General features: G+C 42.0%; 1 protein-coding gene across 8 annotated transcripts in view; it reads right to left on the reverse strand.

Moving 5' to 3' along the window:
- Nucleotides 1-1,962: 1,962 nt before the first annotated feature.
- The window catches only part of ATAT1 (alpha tubulin acetyltransferase 1), a 30,464-nt gene continuing 15,934 nt past the window's right edge, over nucleotides 1,963-16,492 (reverse strand). The window contains exons 10-13 of one of the 8 annotated variants that reach the window (XR_008596852.1): nucleotides 8,097-8,194; nucleotides 4,379-4,424; nucleotides 4,101-4,155; nucleotides 2,628-2,729 (exon numbers count right to left, since the gene is read on the reverse strand). Coding sequence is in view for 4 of the 8 variants with exons in the window: in XM_054976842.1 (XP_054832817.1) it covers nucleotides 2,372-2,729; nucleotides 4,101-4,155; nucleotides 8,097-8,194 (511 nt within the window). In the remaining 4 variants the exon portion in view is untranslated. Of the gene's footprint in view, nucleotides 2,730-4,100; nucleotides 4,481-8,096; nucleotides 8,195-12,992; nucleotides 14,311-16,492 lie in introns of those variants that run through there. The other 7 variants (XR_008596853.1, XM_054976843.1, XM_054976842.1 and 4 more) reach the window with 7 other exon arrangements.

Here is a 16,492-nt window from a genome sequence, read left to right on the forward strand (position 1 = left end):
GAGAGTCTTGTCTTCTTTTGATGTGATAAATGTATGATAGCTTCAGTTTCAGGCTTGACCTGATTTAGAACCCATTTGACTTTTTGGCTGTTCACAATATCCTCAAAACTCTCCTCCAGCACCACATTACAAATGAATCAATTTTCTTCCTGTCAATTTTCTTTCATACATAGTAGTGGGGAATACCATAGTTTGAATTATCTTGATATTGGTTTGCAGAGAGACATTTTTATCTTTAAGGGCCTTTTCTAGTTCCCTCACAGCTGCTCTTCCAAATCTCAATCTTCTTCTGATTTCTTGGTTGCAGTCTCCCTGTTGGTTGATGACTGAGCCAAGGAATAGAAAATCTTGAACTATTTCAATTTCTTCATTGTCAACTTTAAAACTGTAATTCCTCAGTAGTCATTATTTTTGTCTTCTTGATAGTCACCTGTAATCCTGCTTTGGCGCTTTCTCCTTTAACCTTCATCAATAGTCATTTCAAATCTTCACCATTCACCACCAGTAATATGGTGTTATTTGCATATCTCAAATTGTTAATGTTCCTTCTGCCAATTTTCACTCCACTTTCTTCTAGATCTAATTCAGCTTTCCTTATGATATGCCTTGTATTGAGGTTGATTGAGCATTTCCAGTCTGTGGGCCATTATTTTGTTAATTAATTTATTAGATTTCTTGCCCACCCTCCATACAAGCGGCCTCAGGGCAGGTTGCAACATTATATAGTGGTACAATAAATTAAAACAACAATACATAATAAAAGATAAAATACACAATTCTATAATTCCAATACTAAAGTTGAGATTTTGATAGTCTCAGTTTCTGTCACTTGAAATAGCTCTGGTGGTATTCCATCTACTCCAGGTGCTTCGTTTCTCCCAACTGCTTTGAGTGCAGCTTTTACTTCACTTTCTAAGATTTCCGGTTCTTTGTCAAAATATTCTTCTTTGAAGGTATCTGTGACGCTTACATCCCTTCTGTATAGTTCGTCAGTGTATTATTTCCATTTTTTGTTTATTTTGTCCTGATCAGATACTGTATTTCCATGCTGAGCTTTCAGCATCCCAAGCTGTGGCTTGAACTTCCCTTTGATTTCCCAGATCTTGTGGAACAGTTCTCTTGTTCTTCCTTTTTGGTTGTTCTCTTCTATTTCTTTGCACTGGTTATTGTAATAGATTTCTTTGTTTTTGCATGTAAGTCACTGAAAAGCTGCATTTAGAACTCTATTTCTGTCATCTTCTGCTTTTGCTTCACTCTTTAGCAATTTTAAGAGTTTCCCCAGTTATCCATTTAGGCTTCTCCTTTCTTCTGGCTACAGGAATAGTCTTTGCACATTCTTCCTTGAAAATGTCTCTGGTTTCAGCCTATAGTTCATCTGGTTCACGATCAATTAAATTTAGCATTGGAAATCTGTTCTTTACATGATCTTTACATCCTTCCAGAGTATTATTTAGACAGTATTTTGGCACTATGATTTTTTTAAATATTTCTCTACAGTTTTATTCTAATTTTTTATATTAGTAACTCATGATCTGTATCACAATCTGGCAAACTGGAATTAAATCCTATGTGGACTCCATTCATTTGGATTAATTCAGTCCTGCAATGGCTTTAAGCAGAACCAGAACTGCTAAATCCATTTTGATCTTTTCTTCCTACCACTCTTGGTATTTCAGGGTTTCTAAGAGCTTCGCTCAACATCTCATAGAATCCCCAAAACACATTCTAGTTGCATTGTCCTGACTGTGAAGCTAACATTAAACATTAACATTTGCAATTTCATATTTTTATACAGTTCAAATTCCTCAGCCTATGGGGGTATCATTTTGTCAAAAATTCCAAAAAGCTTTGTGCTGAACAACAAATGGGGAAGAATTATTGGCAATATGCGACTGGCAAATTTCATCATCAAGGAAGGTTTGAATGCTGTTAACTTTAGATTTGAAAAAAAAACCCAAGAAATTTTAGTATATGGAATTCAAGTATGTATTTAGATGCAGAGAGTTTAGGTGTACTTGCCGTTCAACACTGACTTCTAAAGATGAAGCGAACAGAATTTCTAAATGTTCAAAAGAGGAAAATTGGCAAAACAAAAATTAGGAGCTACTATATAACACAGAATGTAAACAAGAAGGATATATACTGAGTAATATGTTGCTAAGTAGTCTGATCCAAGGCAGTGGCAAAGGAGGCAGAGAGAAGAGGCACATGAGATGAAGCAAGTAACAGGGGGGTTCCAGGTTAAATGGTTCAGTTCCAGTCGCTCCCACAGCAACAGATCATATTAAGGAAATTCCTTGTTCATCACCGGACTGATGATACTGTCCATTGTTGGCTCGGTGTTATAGCCACAATTACACATGACTCCCCATCACCAGGGTCTGGTATCGCGATACAGGTACATGTAACTGATCCGTTTGGCTTCGTAGGGTCCCCCTGCCACTGTCCACATGGGCTTCTTCTGTTGTGGGATTCTGGACAGATTATACCAGTTCTGCTGCTGATAAAGGCAGGCCACACAAGGGTCACTTTTAAAGGATGGCTGGGTCATTATGGCGGCTGAAGCATCTGAGCTTTTAGCTGTTTCTGGAAGGGGTGGAGCAGCAACAGTTTGGGGGTCCTTCTTGGGGCAAAAGGATTCTTCAGAAGGATTGCCAGTATCTCCCGAATGTCCATGGGTAGCTGGTTCAAGGTGATGCGAATGACTGGTACTCATGGTGCCTGACCTGCTGGAGAAAAAGACGGCATCAGCCATACAGATTAAGGAGGGTCTAGGGCACCAGTGGTGACAAGCATTATACTGTCTATAGAGGTTGAAGAGAGATGCTCTGGAGAAAGAGGGGCATATTTTAAAGAAATAATTATTTTCCAAAGTTTATCACATTCATCAGCTCAGAAATCCTTGCATGGTTTTCATATGGCCGAAGTGTGATTTGAACTAGAGGGGCTCCTACTTCACCATTCATTCTATCATAGTGCAGTTACTCCAATCTAAACTCAGACTAGCATTAACTCTGAATAGGACCACACTGCTAACCACTACGCTACAGTCGCTAGTTTACAGTACAGCTCATGAGTGAGAGCTCTGATGTCTTTTAGAGTTGGACATATTCATGAGAAGACTTACAGCTTTTTTGATGCCTCTGCTGTGATTAGGTTTTTCTCCCCCAACGTACAATCATGGTTTGCCCTGATTCCACCTTTTCCCGTAGCTGCCAACTGCCAGTATGAAAGGAAGCAGCCACAAACTACCTCCCATGACTGCTGTGGGCACCAATAACATCAGCATACAGAACAGATGGAGAGAACGGTCTCCATTTGTTTTACCTTGTGTGGCACAATTGTGTACTGCTGGTCAGTGGGATTTGGCAAGCTGATGAGTCTTAGGCAATGAACCTTAGTTTGTTCCAACAAGGCAGTTGTCATCTTACAAAATGAGAGAGGACAAACCTACCATAATTAGGCGCCATCCATCATGTGATGGCTATTCATTAAACTGTGTCCTCCTCAACAAAAGGAACTACTGGAATTCAGCAAACCGAACACAATTTGGTGTTACAACCCCTCAAATCAATTGTTTGACAAGAATGCAGAAATCCTAAATTTAGAATTGGGAGACACTGGTCTATTTGTACTGATAAGACTTGCTTCAGGTAAACAGTTGTTACATCCTCTTTGAGATTTATGGATCAAAACACAGTTTCTTCATATTTTACAACCCATGAAGCAAAACAGTGTAACCTGAAAAACTGACATGTGATCCTATAATACTGTGAAACATTTACATCTGAATACTTCCTGCATTTTCCTGTTCTCTAGAATAGATGGAAGACCCCTGAATAAATGCTCTCCAGCATTTCAGTCTTTCTCAGCACCTCCTCTCCGAGATCCTTTAACTAGATATGAGGACTTACCCTGGACTTTCATCATACACAGCACTGCGAAATAACAGCAAGCCACTGCCCTTCCGTTATTCAGACCACCACTATTTTGTTTTAATTTGTTTACTTATATAGGAAACTTTTTTAAAAGTAGGAAGAAAATAGGGAAAAGTTACAGAAAAACAAGAAGAGAAGGTAGAAGAGGGAGGAATGTCTTACTGGCTTTCTGATTCCTGAACCTTCCTTGGGGAGGTGAGGATGTTCTTTAAGTCACCTAAAGAAGTAGGAAAAAACCAGGCACCTTTAGCATTTCATTTGCAGAGATATTGTAGTACTTCCTCTCCTAGAGAACCATATTTTTAAACAAGAGGGACATTAAAAGCTAGTTCTTAGGAGACATTATTGACAGCTCAAGAAATGCCTCCAGCCCCAAAATTAGTGTCTAAGAAGCCACATTAATTTCCCACCAGTCTGGGAAATAGCCCCATTTGGCATACCTTATACACTTCTGGTTGAAGTCTGTCAAAATGGATATTGTAGAAGCTGGAAAAAGTGCAGAGGAGGGCAACCAGAAAATCATTTGGATTGGTGCACCTTTCCTGTGAAAAAAGGCTAAAGAGTCTAGGACTTTTCAGTTTATAAAAAAGGTGATAGAGGCTCTTACAGTTAAGTATGGTGTGGGGAAAGTGGATATACAATGCTTTTTCTCCCTTTCCCATAATATTAGAATTCAGGGCACACTATGAACTTGATGGGCAATAGGTTCAGGACAGACAAAAAGAAATTATTTATTTACTTAGCAAATAATTAAGTTGTGGAATTCACTGCTAGTTGAGATAAGGATGGCCACAAGAATTGGATGGCTTTAAAGCAGGGGAGTAGACAGATTCAGGGAGGTCCATCAAATGCTACTAGCCATAGTAACTAAAGGAAACCTCTGAATACTAGTGCTGGAAGGCAGCATCAAGGGAAGGCCTTGCTTCTATGCCCTGTTGGTTGGCCCTCCATGGCAACGGTTTTGGCCATTGTGTAAACAGGAAGTAGACTAGATGGTCTGATCCAGCAGGGTTCTTCTAGCGTTCTTATGAGAGACTTGTTCACCTACTCTGCAATGTTGTGGTTGCTCTGAATGAACAAGTATTGAGGGCCAAACTCAGTATCATGAGAAACAGCTCTAAAGAGAGAGAGTGCACACATGCATGTAGAAGGCTACCCACAGCCTATGTAGTTCTCCACCACCACCCCCTCCATTTCATCCTCTCAACAAGTTGATTGGCCAGTTTCTCTCAGTCTAAGTGAACTCAATAAAATTTCAATACTGAGTAGAGATATGAACCTAGGTCTCCCTGGCCATCATCAATTTACTATATCAATCTGGCTGCTTTGGAAAGAAAGCTTCTATTGAACCTGTTTCATGGGCCTTCAATGCTGGGAGCAAGAGGGCTATCAGTGATTCTGCCCAGATTATGGAACATTCTCCCTCACAAAGTTTACTTTAGATTCCCTCACTTTGCAACTTCCAGTGCTTGATTGAGAAACTTTTGTTTCCGAGGACAGTCTGAGGTGGGTTTTCCAGAGAAAGCTGGTTTTCCTGAATCTTCTCTGGTGCTATTGTTTATTGCTGTGCTGTTTTGTTGACAAGTTTGTTGGTAACTCTTTATTGTCCATTTTATAGCATTGTCATTTTGGGGGGTTGTAAAACTGCGCTATCGATTAAATAGAAAGGCAGGGTTGAAGTTTTCTAAAGAATTTAGTTTGTTTATTTACATTTATAACCTCCTCACTGTACTCTTACTTAAGAACTACCAAGGCAGTTTCCAAAATTTAAAAAAAAAACACGGAAAACTAATCTAAAATGTCAATGTTAAAATAGTGACCAGACAAAATTTATCGTGAAAAGCAGAGTACAAGGAGAAGGAGGGGTGGGGGAGAGACTGGCCAGAGAGATGCAACAGTAGATGTTGGAAGCCAATAAAACATACACAATGGTTGTGGGTTTTCCGGGCTGTATTGCCGTGGTCTTGGCATTGTAGTTCCTGAGTAGATATAAATGACCTGCCAACATCTTTTCCACACTGTGACACTGAGAGATCTCTGTCTTTTGGTGCTACACCTCTGAAGATGCCAGCCACAGCTGCTGGCGAAACGTCAGGAACTACAATGCCAAGACCACGGCAATACAGCCCGGAAAACCCACAACAACCATCGTTCTCCGGCCGTGAAAGCCTTCGACAATACATAAAACATACACACCTAATTATGTATTGTTGGGAGAGAATATTTGCTGACACTCCCCCCTCCCCAATCTCAGAATGTCTTTTTCCAACTTTGGGAAGTTACTGACACAGTGACCAAAATGATATATTCTATATGCACAAAACTGGGTCACATCAACGATGGTCCATTTATTGAAAGGACGTCAATATTTGCGGCACTTTGGAATGATATACTCTCTGAGGTTCTAAGACACTATGCATGGTTTCGATACCTCTAGGTTTTTAACAGACCATTTTAGGGATAGATAGTAAATACGAATAGCATATTTTGGTTTTTACTACTTTTTCAATTTTCTTTGTGTCTGCGATACCATGCTAGTATCATTGCATAAGTAAGCGGACTGGTGGATGTGTTCAATATTGTACAAGAGTTGCAATTTATTAGTGTATTGATACTCTAAAGTTGTTCCTATATTGTTACTAATTTCACAGTACTTTTATTTTTAACTAGCAACAAAGCCCGTTGTGGCAAAAAAATACAACGGGCTCTCCTGTCTCCAAGATCTGGAGCTGGAGGCTTGGCAGGTGCGCCTCCCAGCCCTTCGCAGCCACAATCGCGGCTGCGAAGGGCTACAGGCATGCTCGTCGGTCTCCAGGTTCCAAGGCTGGAGTCTTGGCAGGCAGGCAGGCACCCCTTCCACGATCGTGACTGCAAAGGGCTGCAGGTGTGCCCGCACCTCTCCAGACTCCGGGGTGGAGGCTTGGCAGGTGGGCAGGCGTGCCTTCCATAATCGCGGCCACGAAGGGCTGCAGGTGTGTCCGCCCATCTCCAGACTCCGGGGCTGGAGGCTTGGCAGGTGCACCTCACAGCCATTCACAGCCACGATCGCGACCACGAAGGGCTGCAGGCACGCCCATCCATCTCCAGGCTCCAGGGCTGGAGGCTTGGCAGGTGGGCAGGTGCCCCTTCCACGATTGTGGCCGCGAAGGGCTGTAGGTGCACCCACCCATCTCTTGGGCTGGAGGCTTGGGGGCAGCCTCCAGCCGAACGCGCCAGGCGCCCAGCTCCTGCACCCGGCAGCTGCCCATTCAGGCCCCATTGGGGTCGGAGTGGGCCGCTGCCCAGGCGCTGCAGGTGGTGAGGGCTGGGGGAGGTGAAGCCAAGTGCCCTGACGGGCTTCTGCGCAAAACAGCAGCCAGCCCCTTCCAGCCCATCAGTGGGGATCCGGCCGCTGCAGGAGGGGAGCAACTCTCCTCTTATCATCTAGGGGCGCACTTCCGCACCTGCTCAGTGGAATCAATGTGAGTCGTCGGAAACCCGCTAACACAATTATGTTATAGGATAACCTATTAACCCCTGTGTTGTGTTGTTCTTTATTTACCCAGAAGAAAAATAACCCTAGATGTAAAATGATCCCCCTAAACAAGTTAGACATTTTTTTACTGGAACTTCCATTCAAAATTTAAGACTAACCATCTCTTTCTTAGCCGTCCTTTCAAGTAAACAGAGTATTTTATGTATTACTTTCTGTACTCCTTTCCAAGGAGGTCACTGAGTTGTATATTTTGAATTGTGTCTTCATAAGATTTTAATTTTTCTTAAAGCCCTTCAAGAAATGAGCACCCAACCATAAAACTACAAAAACAGCCATGTTATATCAGGCCAGTGGTCCCTCTAGCCCAGCATCCCATTTTCAACAAGCAGAAGGTCTATAAGCAGGGCACAGAGGTCAAATTATCCCACTACTGTTTCCTTCTCACAACTTCTATTCAGAGGAATGCCTCTGAAGACAGGGGTTCAATTTAGCCATCATGGATGCTCTCTCCCAAGGCAGCTCAGTCCTTTGGGAGCGCTTCAGTCAAGAATTATCTTCTTTGGCACCTTTTGTAGTTCACTTCTTTGCTGGTAGTTCTAAAATGTATTTGCCTAGATCCTTGAGATAAGGCAGGTTATAAAACTGGGAAAAAGTGAAGGGAGGGGGGAAGAAACCCCACTCACTTGCTCTCTTCTTGGGGTCTTCCAAAATTGGGGCAGCATTCTCAAAGCGGCTATAAGAACACTTCTGAGCCATTCTGACATCCTTTTGAGGCCTGTTCCTAGAGATGGGAGTGAAAAAGACAAGTGGAAAAATGGAGCTGAGGCAGCAAAAGAGAGTGGGTAGAACAGAATAAACAAGAGCAAACCAAGAAAAGAATAAACCAAGTACAGAAAAATGCATGGAAGGAAATTGTGGTGGGACTGAAGTGGTGTTTTCTCCACTCAGAATTAACAACATTGGGGGAAGATTGTTCTCAAGAAGAGGGGCTGGTCAGTGTCTCCCCCACTCCCAGGGCAATTTCCCAGATGTTTGAGGGACGGTTGGAAGTGTAGTTTCTCATTTTATTCTCACAATCCTGTAAGGTAAGCTGCATGGAAAGATAAGCAGCTTGCCCAAATCGTAATTGAAGTATGCCAAACTTTTCCATGTCTGACTTCCAGGTTTTATTCCCACTATAAAACACTAACTTATGGAAAAGGAAACACATCAAGAATGCTCTTCTTTGGGAATTAAAACAGTGGATGGAGATAGCAGGATCACTTTGCACAAGGAAGACTAATGGGAGAATCCAAGACATTGGGTACTCCACATATCTTTTAAAGAGGTGTCTGAATGAATGCAGAAAGTCACCGGTATGTTTTACATCCAACATGCAGCCAACCTATTTGGTTCCCTGTAGTTCCACCATATGTCAGAAGAACAAAATAACCTGGGGGGAACAGAGGAGAGCAGGGTGGGGGAAGAGGTAGAATTGGTTTAATTTTAAGCCAACACAATCTTAGAGCTGGGATTACAGAAGAAAGCCCAGCCTTTGACTCAAGTTTATAGGTTCACCCGGGTCAAACTGTTGACCTTCTTCAAAGCCCCACCAAGCATGGTCTAACAGGCGAAGGCTTTACATGCCAAGAAGCAGTTCTACAGTTATGCTGGAAGCCCTCCAATATAGAAAAACAAGACAATGAGACCATTTTTTGAAATTTTAAAAAAGGAATTTTATTGAATTGTAAACAAAAGCTCATATTCCCATGCCAGATACTAACAGCCAAAGACAGTTTCAGAGTCTTGGATGCTTTGATAAGAAAGAAGGGTAGACAAAGGAACTGATAGGACAAGCTTCAAGGAAGGATACTATCAAGCAGCCTGCCCCAAATTTAAAGGCGATCTGAGGAGTTCTCCATGTTTGACCAGCTTTAAAATCCATTGTAAGGAGTAATGATGCCCTAGAATAAGGGACATTACCTACAGTAATGCTCACAAACCCAAGTAATAGCTTTTGCTGTGCTTAAGGTACTAGACAGGCTTTAACTTTGCCCCTGCTTTGTCCCGTACTCCCTGTCTAAGTGGCTGACACACACAGCTTTACTTTTTCCCCCAGCAGGAGAATGAAGAGAAGCATAAAATGACTGTGCTATATAAAATGCTGTGGCTCAGTGGTTGAGCATCTGCTTGGCATGCAGAAAGTTCCAGGTTCAATCCCTGGCACCTCCAGTTAAAATAGGATCAGTGACACGAAAGAACTCTGCCTGAAACCCTAGAGAGCTGCTGCCAATCAGAGCAGACAATATTGACCTTGATAGACCGAGAGTCTGACTTAGAACAAGGCAGCTTCATGGCACACTAGATGAAACCAGAGGACTGCCATAGTGACCAGCCAGATGTGTACTGAAAGTTTCTAAGCTAGGTCTAATAGACAGCCATCCCCAGCTTGTATACTCTAGAATACTCTTTCTGAATGTGGAAGGTTCCATTTTGAGTTGTTATTGATGGAAGGTCTAGAATTTTATATCATGCCTGTGAAAGCCGAGAGTCAGACGGGGTGCCTGATCTAAAAGAGCACTACAAATACCAGAAATAAAATCAGGATGAGCCAGCCCTATGAATGCCATCTGTCTGAGATATCATTAAAAAAGGCAAAACAAATTCTTGGAGGATGGATCTATTATCAGCTATGACTCACAATAGTTAAGCGGAACCACTAGTATGCCACTCAAGAACCAGGTATAAAAGGAACAAACAAGAGGAGGAAGGTCTACCACCTTCATACCCTGCTTATGAGCTTCCAGAAGAAAGAAGCTGGAAAACAGGATTAGGTGCCCTGGGACCTCCTCCAACTAATTGATTCTTAATTAGGAAAACCATGTAAGTAAAGTGGCAGCATAATGGTTTCTGTTATGGCAGCCGGGCAATGAGGACATGGTACAATGGCCAGCCTTATATATGGTTACACAATGTCCAATCAGCGCACTTTGACACAAGGCAAAATGGATGTAGCCCCACCCGTTCTGGCAGAACCACAGATCAACCAGGCAACAGCTGGAACACTAAACAGGCAGTTCTTCAGGCACATCTGCCATGGAGCATCCTCCAATGCCTCTCTCTACCAACTCTGTTTATGTAATAGTTTTCAAGCACAAAATAAATTGCATCAACTAATGCATTATGCACAGGGCTGCATGGGCACCGTGATTCTGAAATTTCACCAGACAAGAATGGGATTTGAAACTGGGCTCTGTACTTAGCATCCTGGGAATGAGATTTCATTCAATAAATAAAGGAAGACTTGGGTGTCACCTGGTGAAAACTCAGGAATCAGTGGCAAAGCCTCAATACTTCAAGTATACATTATAACTACTATATTTTTATCTTGTCTTTCCTCTCAGAATGGCACGTGGGGGTTCTCTCCTCCCCACCACCTTTTAAAAAATAATCCTCACAACAATCCCTGTGAGGTAGATTAGGCTGAGAGGTAGTGACTGGTCCAAAATTATCTCACGAGCTTCAGTGCAGAGTGGGGATTTGAACCTGGTCTCCCCAGTCCTAGTCAGACTCTCTACCCATTATACCACAGCAGCTCTGTATATCCTCGCTCTTTCCTATCTATCATATGAACACAGCTAGCTGAAAAGTTACAGCTTTTCTTGGCACAAAATGCAGACCACCTTGGCACAAATTCGGTTTTTATTGAGCGTACAGTCTTGCATATAAAATTCTGTTTCGTCTGCCAGACTCCCAACTTTTCTCTTTTCCTTACCACCACAGACCAATTCCCACTCCAGTGACCAAACCCTGGCACTTCTTCCTGAATCCCAACTTCTAGGCCCTTCTTTTTTATCCCTCAAACCTGCCCACTTTCAATCTCAAAGCTGAAAAGAATAAAAACGCAAGAGTTTCTGTTTTATCTTTAAAGCCTTATCAAGACTTTGCCTGCATCAGGAACATGAAGGCAACTGCTGTAGGTTTCATTTATCCCCACAGCCATATCCTTTCAAATGATAAACCAAACATTCAACATTCTCAGGAGCACAGATGCTCTCACCCTCCCGACCCCGCATAAGGAGGCAGGACAAAACATACCACAGAACTACATCCAAACACTAAAGACAATACAATTGGCACACAATAAAGCAGAGGAAAACGGGACCCATTTGAGAAACAGACTACATGAATCAAACAGGAAGTCGGTGGCATCTTACGCACTGGTTCCACTGGACTTCTGTTTTATTTTACTGCTACAGACCAACACAGCTACCTATCAAGATTAAATGGCAGAATATCTAAAGAGACGGCCACTAAGTTTCTTGGGAGCATAAACAAACAAAAACTTTGGAGGACCTGATTCAGTCTTCTCTGCACAGATGCCTCTTGGCCATGGCTCCACTTGACATGACCGCTTTGCTTTTCAAATGTAGATGAGTGGGTGGAACTGGCATTACTGTACTTGCTGATGCCCCAAGTGAGAAATGCTCCACATAAACAGAAGGATGCTATCTCATCTACACAATGTCCAACATGCACATATTTTGAGCAATGGTCTTCTTTGAGCAAAACTTCAGAACTAAAAGCTTCTACAAAGCGCCTTATAACATTGTTCTCCCTGCCTCCATTTGAATTGCTCTTTCTTGAAAAAAGAAGATTGACTTTCAAAGCCCTTAACCAGCTATATCCTTCATCCTTTATTTAAATACAGCTTGCAACTACTACTACTTGTGCTGTTTGCACTACAATATTTATCTTGGCTTCAGGAAGAAACTATGAAAAAAATTCTGCCCACTGTTCATTCTTTTACATAGAAAAGCCTGTTTTAATTCAGTGAACCGCTTCATAAATGATGCTTAATCATGATTTCATGTTACACAACCTCGCACATCCCTATTTTTTCTAAGCATGCTCCAGTAAGTAACTTTCTCAACAGCTTCCTTTGATTGCTAGCTTTCTGCTTTCTGCCATAACATCAGCACCAGCCAAGTGTTGTTTATACTTGCCAAACAAACCTTATTTAATGGAAAGCTACACTTTGTGCTAAACAAAAAGTTACGCATTGAATCCGAGAGCCCAATGGGAGGAGGGAACACGCAAGCTTGAGGTTCAGCCAAACCGTGGTTCAACAACAGATATTAACTAACCTAACAAAGTGTCCGGGACTCAGCTGTAATAGAATATGGGTGCAGTCCTATGCATACTTGCTTGGGGAGAAACTCCACTAAACGTAATGAGATTTGCTTCTAAGTGAACATGTGTAAGATTGGGCTCACTAACTATTAACTCTGATATGTTTGTATTACATTCAGATGTCATTTTAAATCAGGCTAAACTTAATAGCTTTTTTAATCTTATTTTTTAAATCTTACTTTTTAAAGTAAAAGAATTGGTTTTTATTCACCCAGATGTCCTGAAAAAGGGAGCTCTGGCTCTCACACCTGGAAAATCATTTTGGTTGCTAAGGTGCCACTGGACGCAAATCCTGTTATTCACTCCAATAACATTCTGATCTCTTCTCTTACTTCTCTAAAAAGCACTGCTCATAACATTTTTAAATTATCTAATTTTTAAATTATCTAATTTTATACGGGTTACAAAAACATGTTTTCCTTTGCACCCTTGGGGGGAAAAAACTTGTGATCCCCCCCCCCACACACACACCTTTTGTGACCCATGTAAAATCCATAAGCCATCATTCCTATTCCATCTCCTATTTCAGACTCCAGTATAAGCAGATAAAGAGTTTAATCCTACATACTGTTATTCTTGTATAAGTTCATTACGTTCAGTAGGCTTAGTCTGGAGTGACTCCACATAGGAACTGCATGATATGAATGGACTCACGTTAGACCACCAACCAAAATCAACAGACATCTTATTTTGCACTCTATACAAATATCTGTTTCACATCCCCCTCCTCAAACCAAGAAACTGAAGAGAACCATTAATTCTACCTCCAGTGAGCAACAGAATGGTCTACAGTAGGCCTGTTTTCTATACTTATCGGCAAAGCCAAAGAGATGCTATTTACTCACACCTTACCCCTGGTTACCTTAGGCCATCCAAGTCTGGAAACAGTTTTTGTGAGATTTTTGGTAGGATGACAGGCATTTTTACTTTAGGGAGTATTTCTTCTGCCCAACATGTTGCCTCTGGTCAAACTTGTTTCTGAAACCCTTCAAAACCAGAAAGACATTTTGGTACTGAAGATAAACAATCAACATTCCCCCCTCCCAATGGTAAAAATGTAATAGTAACCTATTTATCAAAGGTTTCCTTTTAATAGGACGATTAAATCTACCACATGAGATCGATCCAATGCCTAAAAACAAATAAGCACCAATAGAAGAGACTTGTTGTATTAACCAATTTCTAATCAATGTAGCTCTTTTTTTAAAAAAAAAGGAAATCTTCTAAAACTAAATGATAATCTGAGGAAAATTCAGATTGGCTTTTTGAATCTGAGACTGATCCGCTGAGGGAGCTCAAGTTAAGTCTCTATGGCAATAGGCACTGGACCACATCATCAGTAACATAGGATAGCATGTCTCTCTTGACCGCCAATAATCTTCCTGCAGGTAAACCTCTGATTACTTTGGAACTCAATAATAATTTAAAATTTTAAAAAAGAGGCAATAGGATCTGCGCTTCTAAGTGCAACTAAATGATTCCTTTCCTTATGGCATAAAAAAGTAAAATCAAACCGAGATGTAAGGGTAAAATACAACCAACACTATATAAATAAGCCCACATTCTTACAGTTCTACCCATAAAGCATATAAAAAAGAAGTAGTTGCATGTAAAACCAAGTCTTGCTGCTAGATAGCTCTCAAGACACAGGCGGAGAGGACCGGCAGTTGGGGAGACACAGCAGAGACCGGCGATCAATGGCTGTTTTCAGAACGGTTCAGGGAGCTTCAGGGAAGGCCAGGGGTGGGGGAAGAGTAGAAGAGAAGGAAAAGAGGGGTATAAAAAGAGAGAAAAAGAGAAATAGAGAGAGAGATTAGATCCCAGATGGCTGGGGCAAACTTAGCTTCTTAATTTAATTATCTCTCTCCCAAGAACAATAGTGTCAACGGAAAATGGTACTCAGAACTTGGTAGCATCCAGAATGTTGGTGGGGGGAAATTAAAACATTGCATTGCAGTTCATCACCCCTGAATCAGATTCCACTCTGACAGAAAGTAAGATCTATATCATGGCAAGGAAAGGGAGCGGGTCGAAAAGCAAAGCAGAACAGTTAGGCCTAAAGACCCACAGCAAATACAAGAGCAGATGTTGCTATATTATTCAGACATATCTGGTTCCTGATTCATTAGCCCAACTCCTTTCAGAGCAGCATTCATAGGAGCCATTGCTTCTTTGAATTTCCTATATCTGAACCACTTTCGAGAAAAAAATACTTCTGATATGTCTTTTTTTAGAAGGCCTGGCAAGTTACAGAGCAGTTGCCCAAGCTTAGTAGCAGCACACTGCATTGAGCTTGGACTGAACCACATCTTGAGCAAGTCCTCAGGAAGAAGCACAGCCCCGTGCTTACGAATCAAAAGTCATGCGCTGCTTCGGAGTGATCTAGACCACCTGCTCAGCCTTGCCCACGCTAAAACAAAGAGGTGCCCCAGGGGAGTCTGGGATGATGCAGAGGCCCCCGGGGCACTCTGCTCCAGCAACAGAAAGGTGCTACTAGCAGGCTGAGAGGAAAGCCTGAAAGCAGTGCCACCTCAGTCAGAGACAGCTCCACTTTCAGGGTTCTCCTCTCCCTGCTGACCGAGGCTCCTTACAGGAGGATTTTCTTCAGCTTGGGCCCAACAACCAGCAGACAAAGGGCTCAGCATGAAGTGATGGCATGGACAGGGTTCTAGTCGCTGCCCCTCTCCCCCAGAAGCAGCTTCTTTGGAGAAAACCCTGCCCACTGGATTATCCTGGAACAGTATGAGCAGAACAGTAGGAAGCCACTTTCCTAGATATGAACAGAGCCGGGCAAAATCACTGCCACGGTCACAAAGCACTTTATTTAAGTATTTATTACACCCTGCTTTCCCTCCTCACATAGAGTCCCAACAAGGCTTTCAACATTTTTTTCCATGCTTTTTTATGCTAACTTCCACCCTGTGCGGTAGCCTGAGAGTGTGTGACTGGCCCAAGGTCACCCCACAAGCTTCCATGACAAGGTAGAAATTCAGACCTGGGTTTCTCAGATCCTAGTCTGACACTCTAACCCTTACAGCGTGCTGGCAGCTCCATTCAACTAAGGGCATGCAAAAAAGTACAGAGGAAAACAACAAATGAGAGTTGCTAGCACTAACCCTGAACTACATTAAATATGCAAAAGAGAAGAACACACATGCCAAAAAGGAACCTCATTTGCAACTTGGGCATAATCCAGCATGCATCCAACAGGCAGGGAACCCCAACGCTGTGTACTGTAAACAAAATGGCTATATTCTTTACTTGAAACTATGCAATTTAAATATATCTGTACACATTCAACTACATTTACTCAAACGCAAGACTAAGTTTTTTTCCAGATGTGCCACAAAAAAGAGGGGGTCATCTTAAATTCACATAGAAATTACAGTTATGTCAAATAATTTTTAAAAAGTGTTGTGTATAACATTTTTAGAGGGGAGGGTGTCATCTTACATTCAGGGTTGTATTCCTTTCAAGTAAATAGAGGTATTTTGCTTCCAAGATACAGGTTAGAGAACCCCGTGTAAAAGAAGAGTACAAATGAGAATGGAAGTGTAAACCAAGATATGCAGCAAACGCAGAACACAACTTTGTACCAATGCCGTAACAGTACCATGCATGGAAAAAAAACAAGCAACGCACGCTGATAGCTTGGACTTTGGTCTAAAGCAGGCAAAAGCAACTGCCACGATCTGAGGAGCACACTACCTACGCATGCAAAACGAGTGCCATGCTCTTCACAAATATACCATGCAGCATGTATTTCAAACCAATTGGCCCAGCCTTTCCAGGTGCTTCAACTAATCACATGCAAAGCAAGCAGACTGAAACTGCCATCAATCTGATTCTTTTCACCTTCTGCATATGAACAGCTCCTCCCCACAGCCCAAATCACCAATTCCAGCAT

The sequence above is a fragment of the Eublepharis macularius genome, chromosome 4 (genome assembly GCF_028583425.1).
Source record: "Eublepharis macularius isolate TG4126 chromosome 4, MPM_Emac_v1.0, whole genome shotgun sequence".
NCBI classification, from domain to species: Eukaryota; Metazoa; Chordata; class Lepidosauria; order Squamata; family Eublepharidae; genus Eublepharis; species Eublepharis macularius.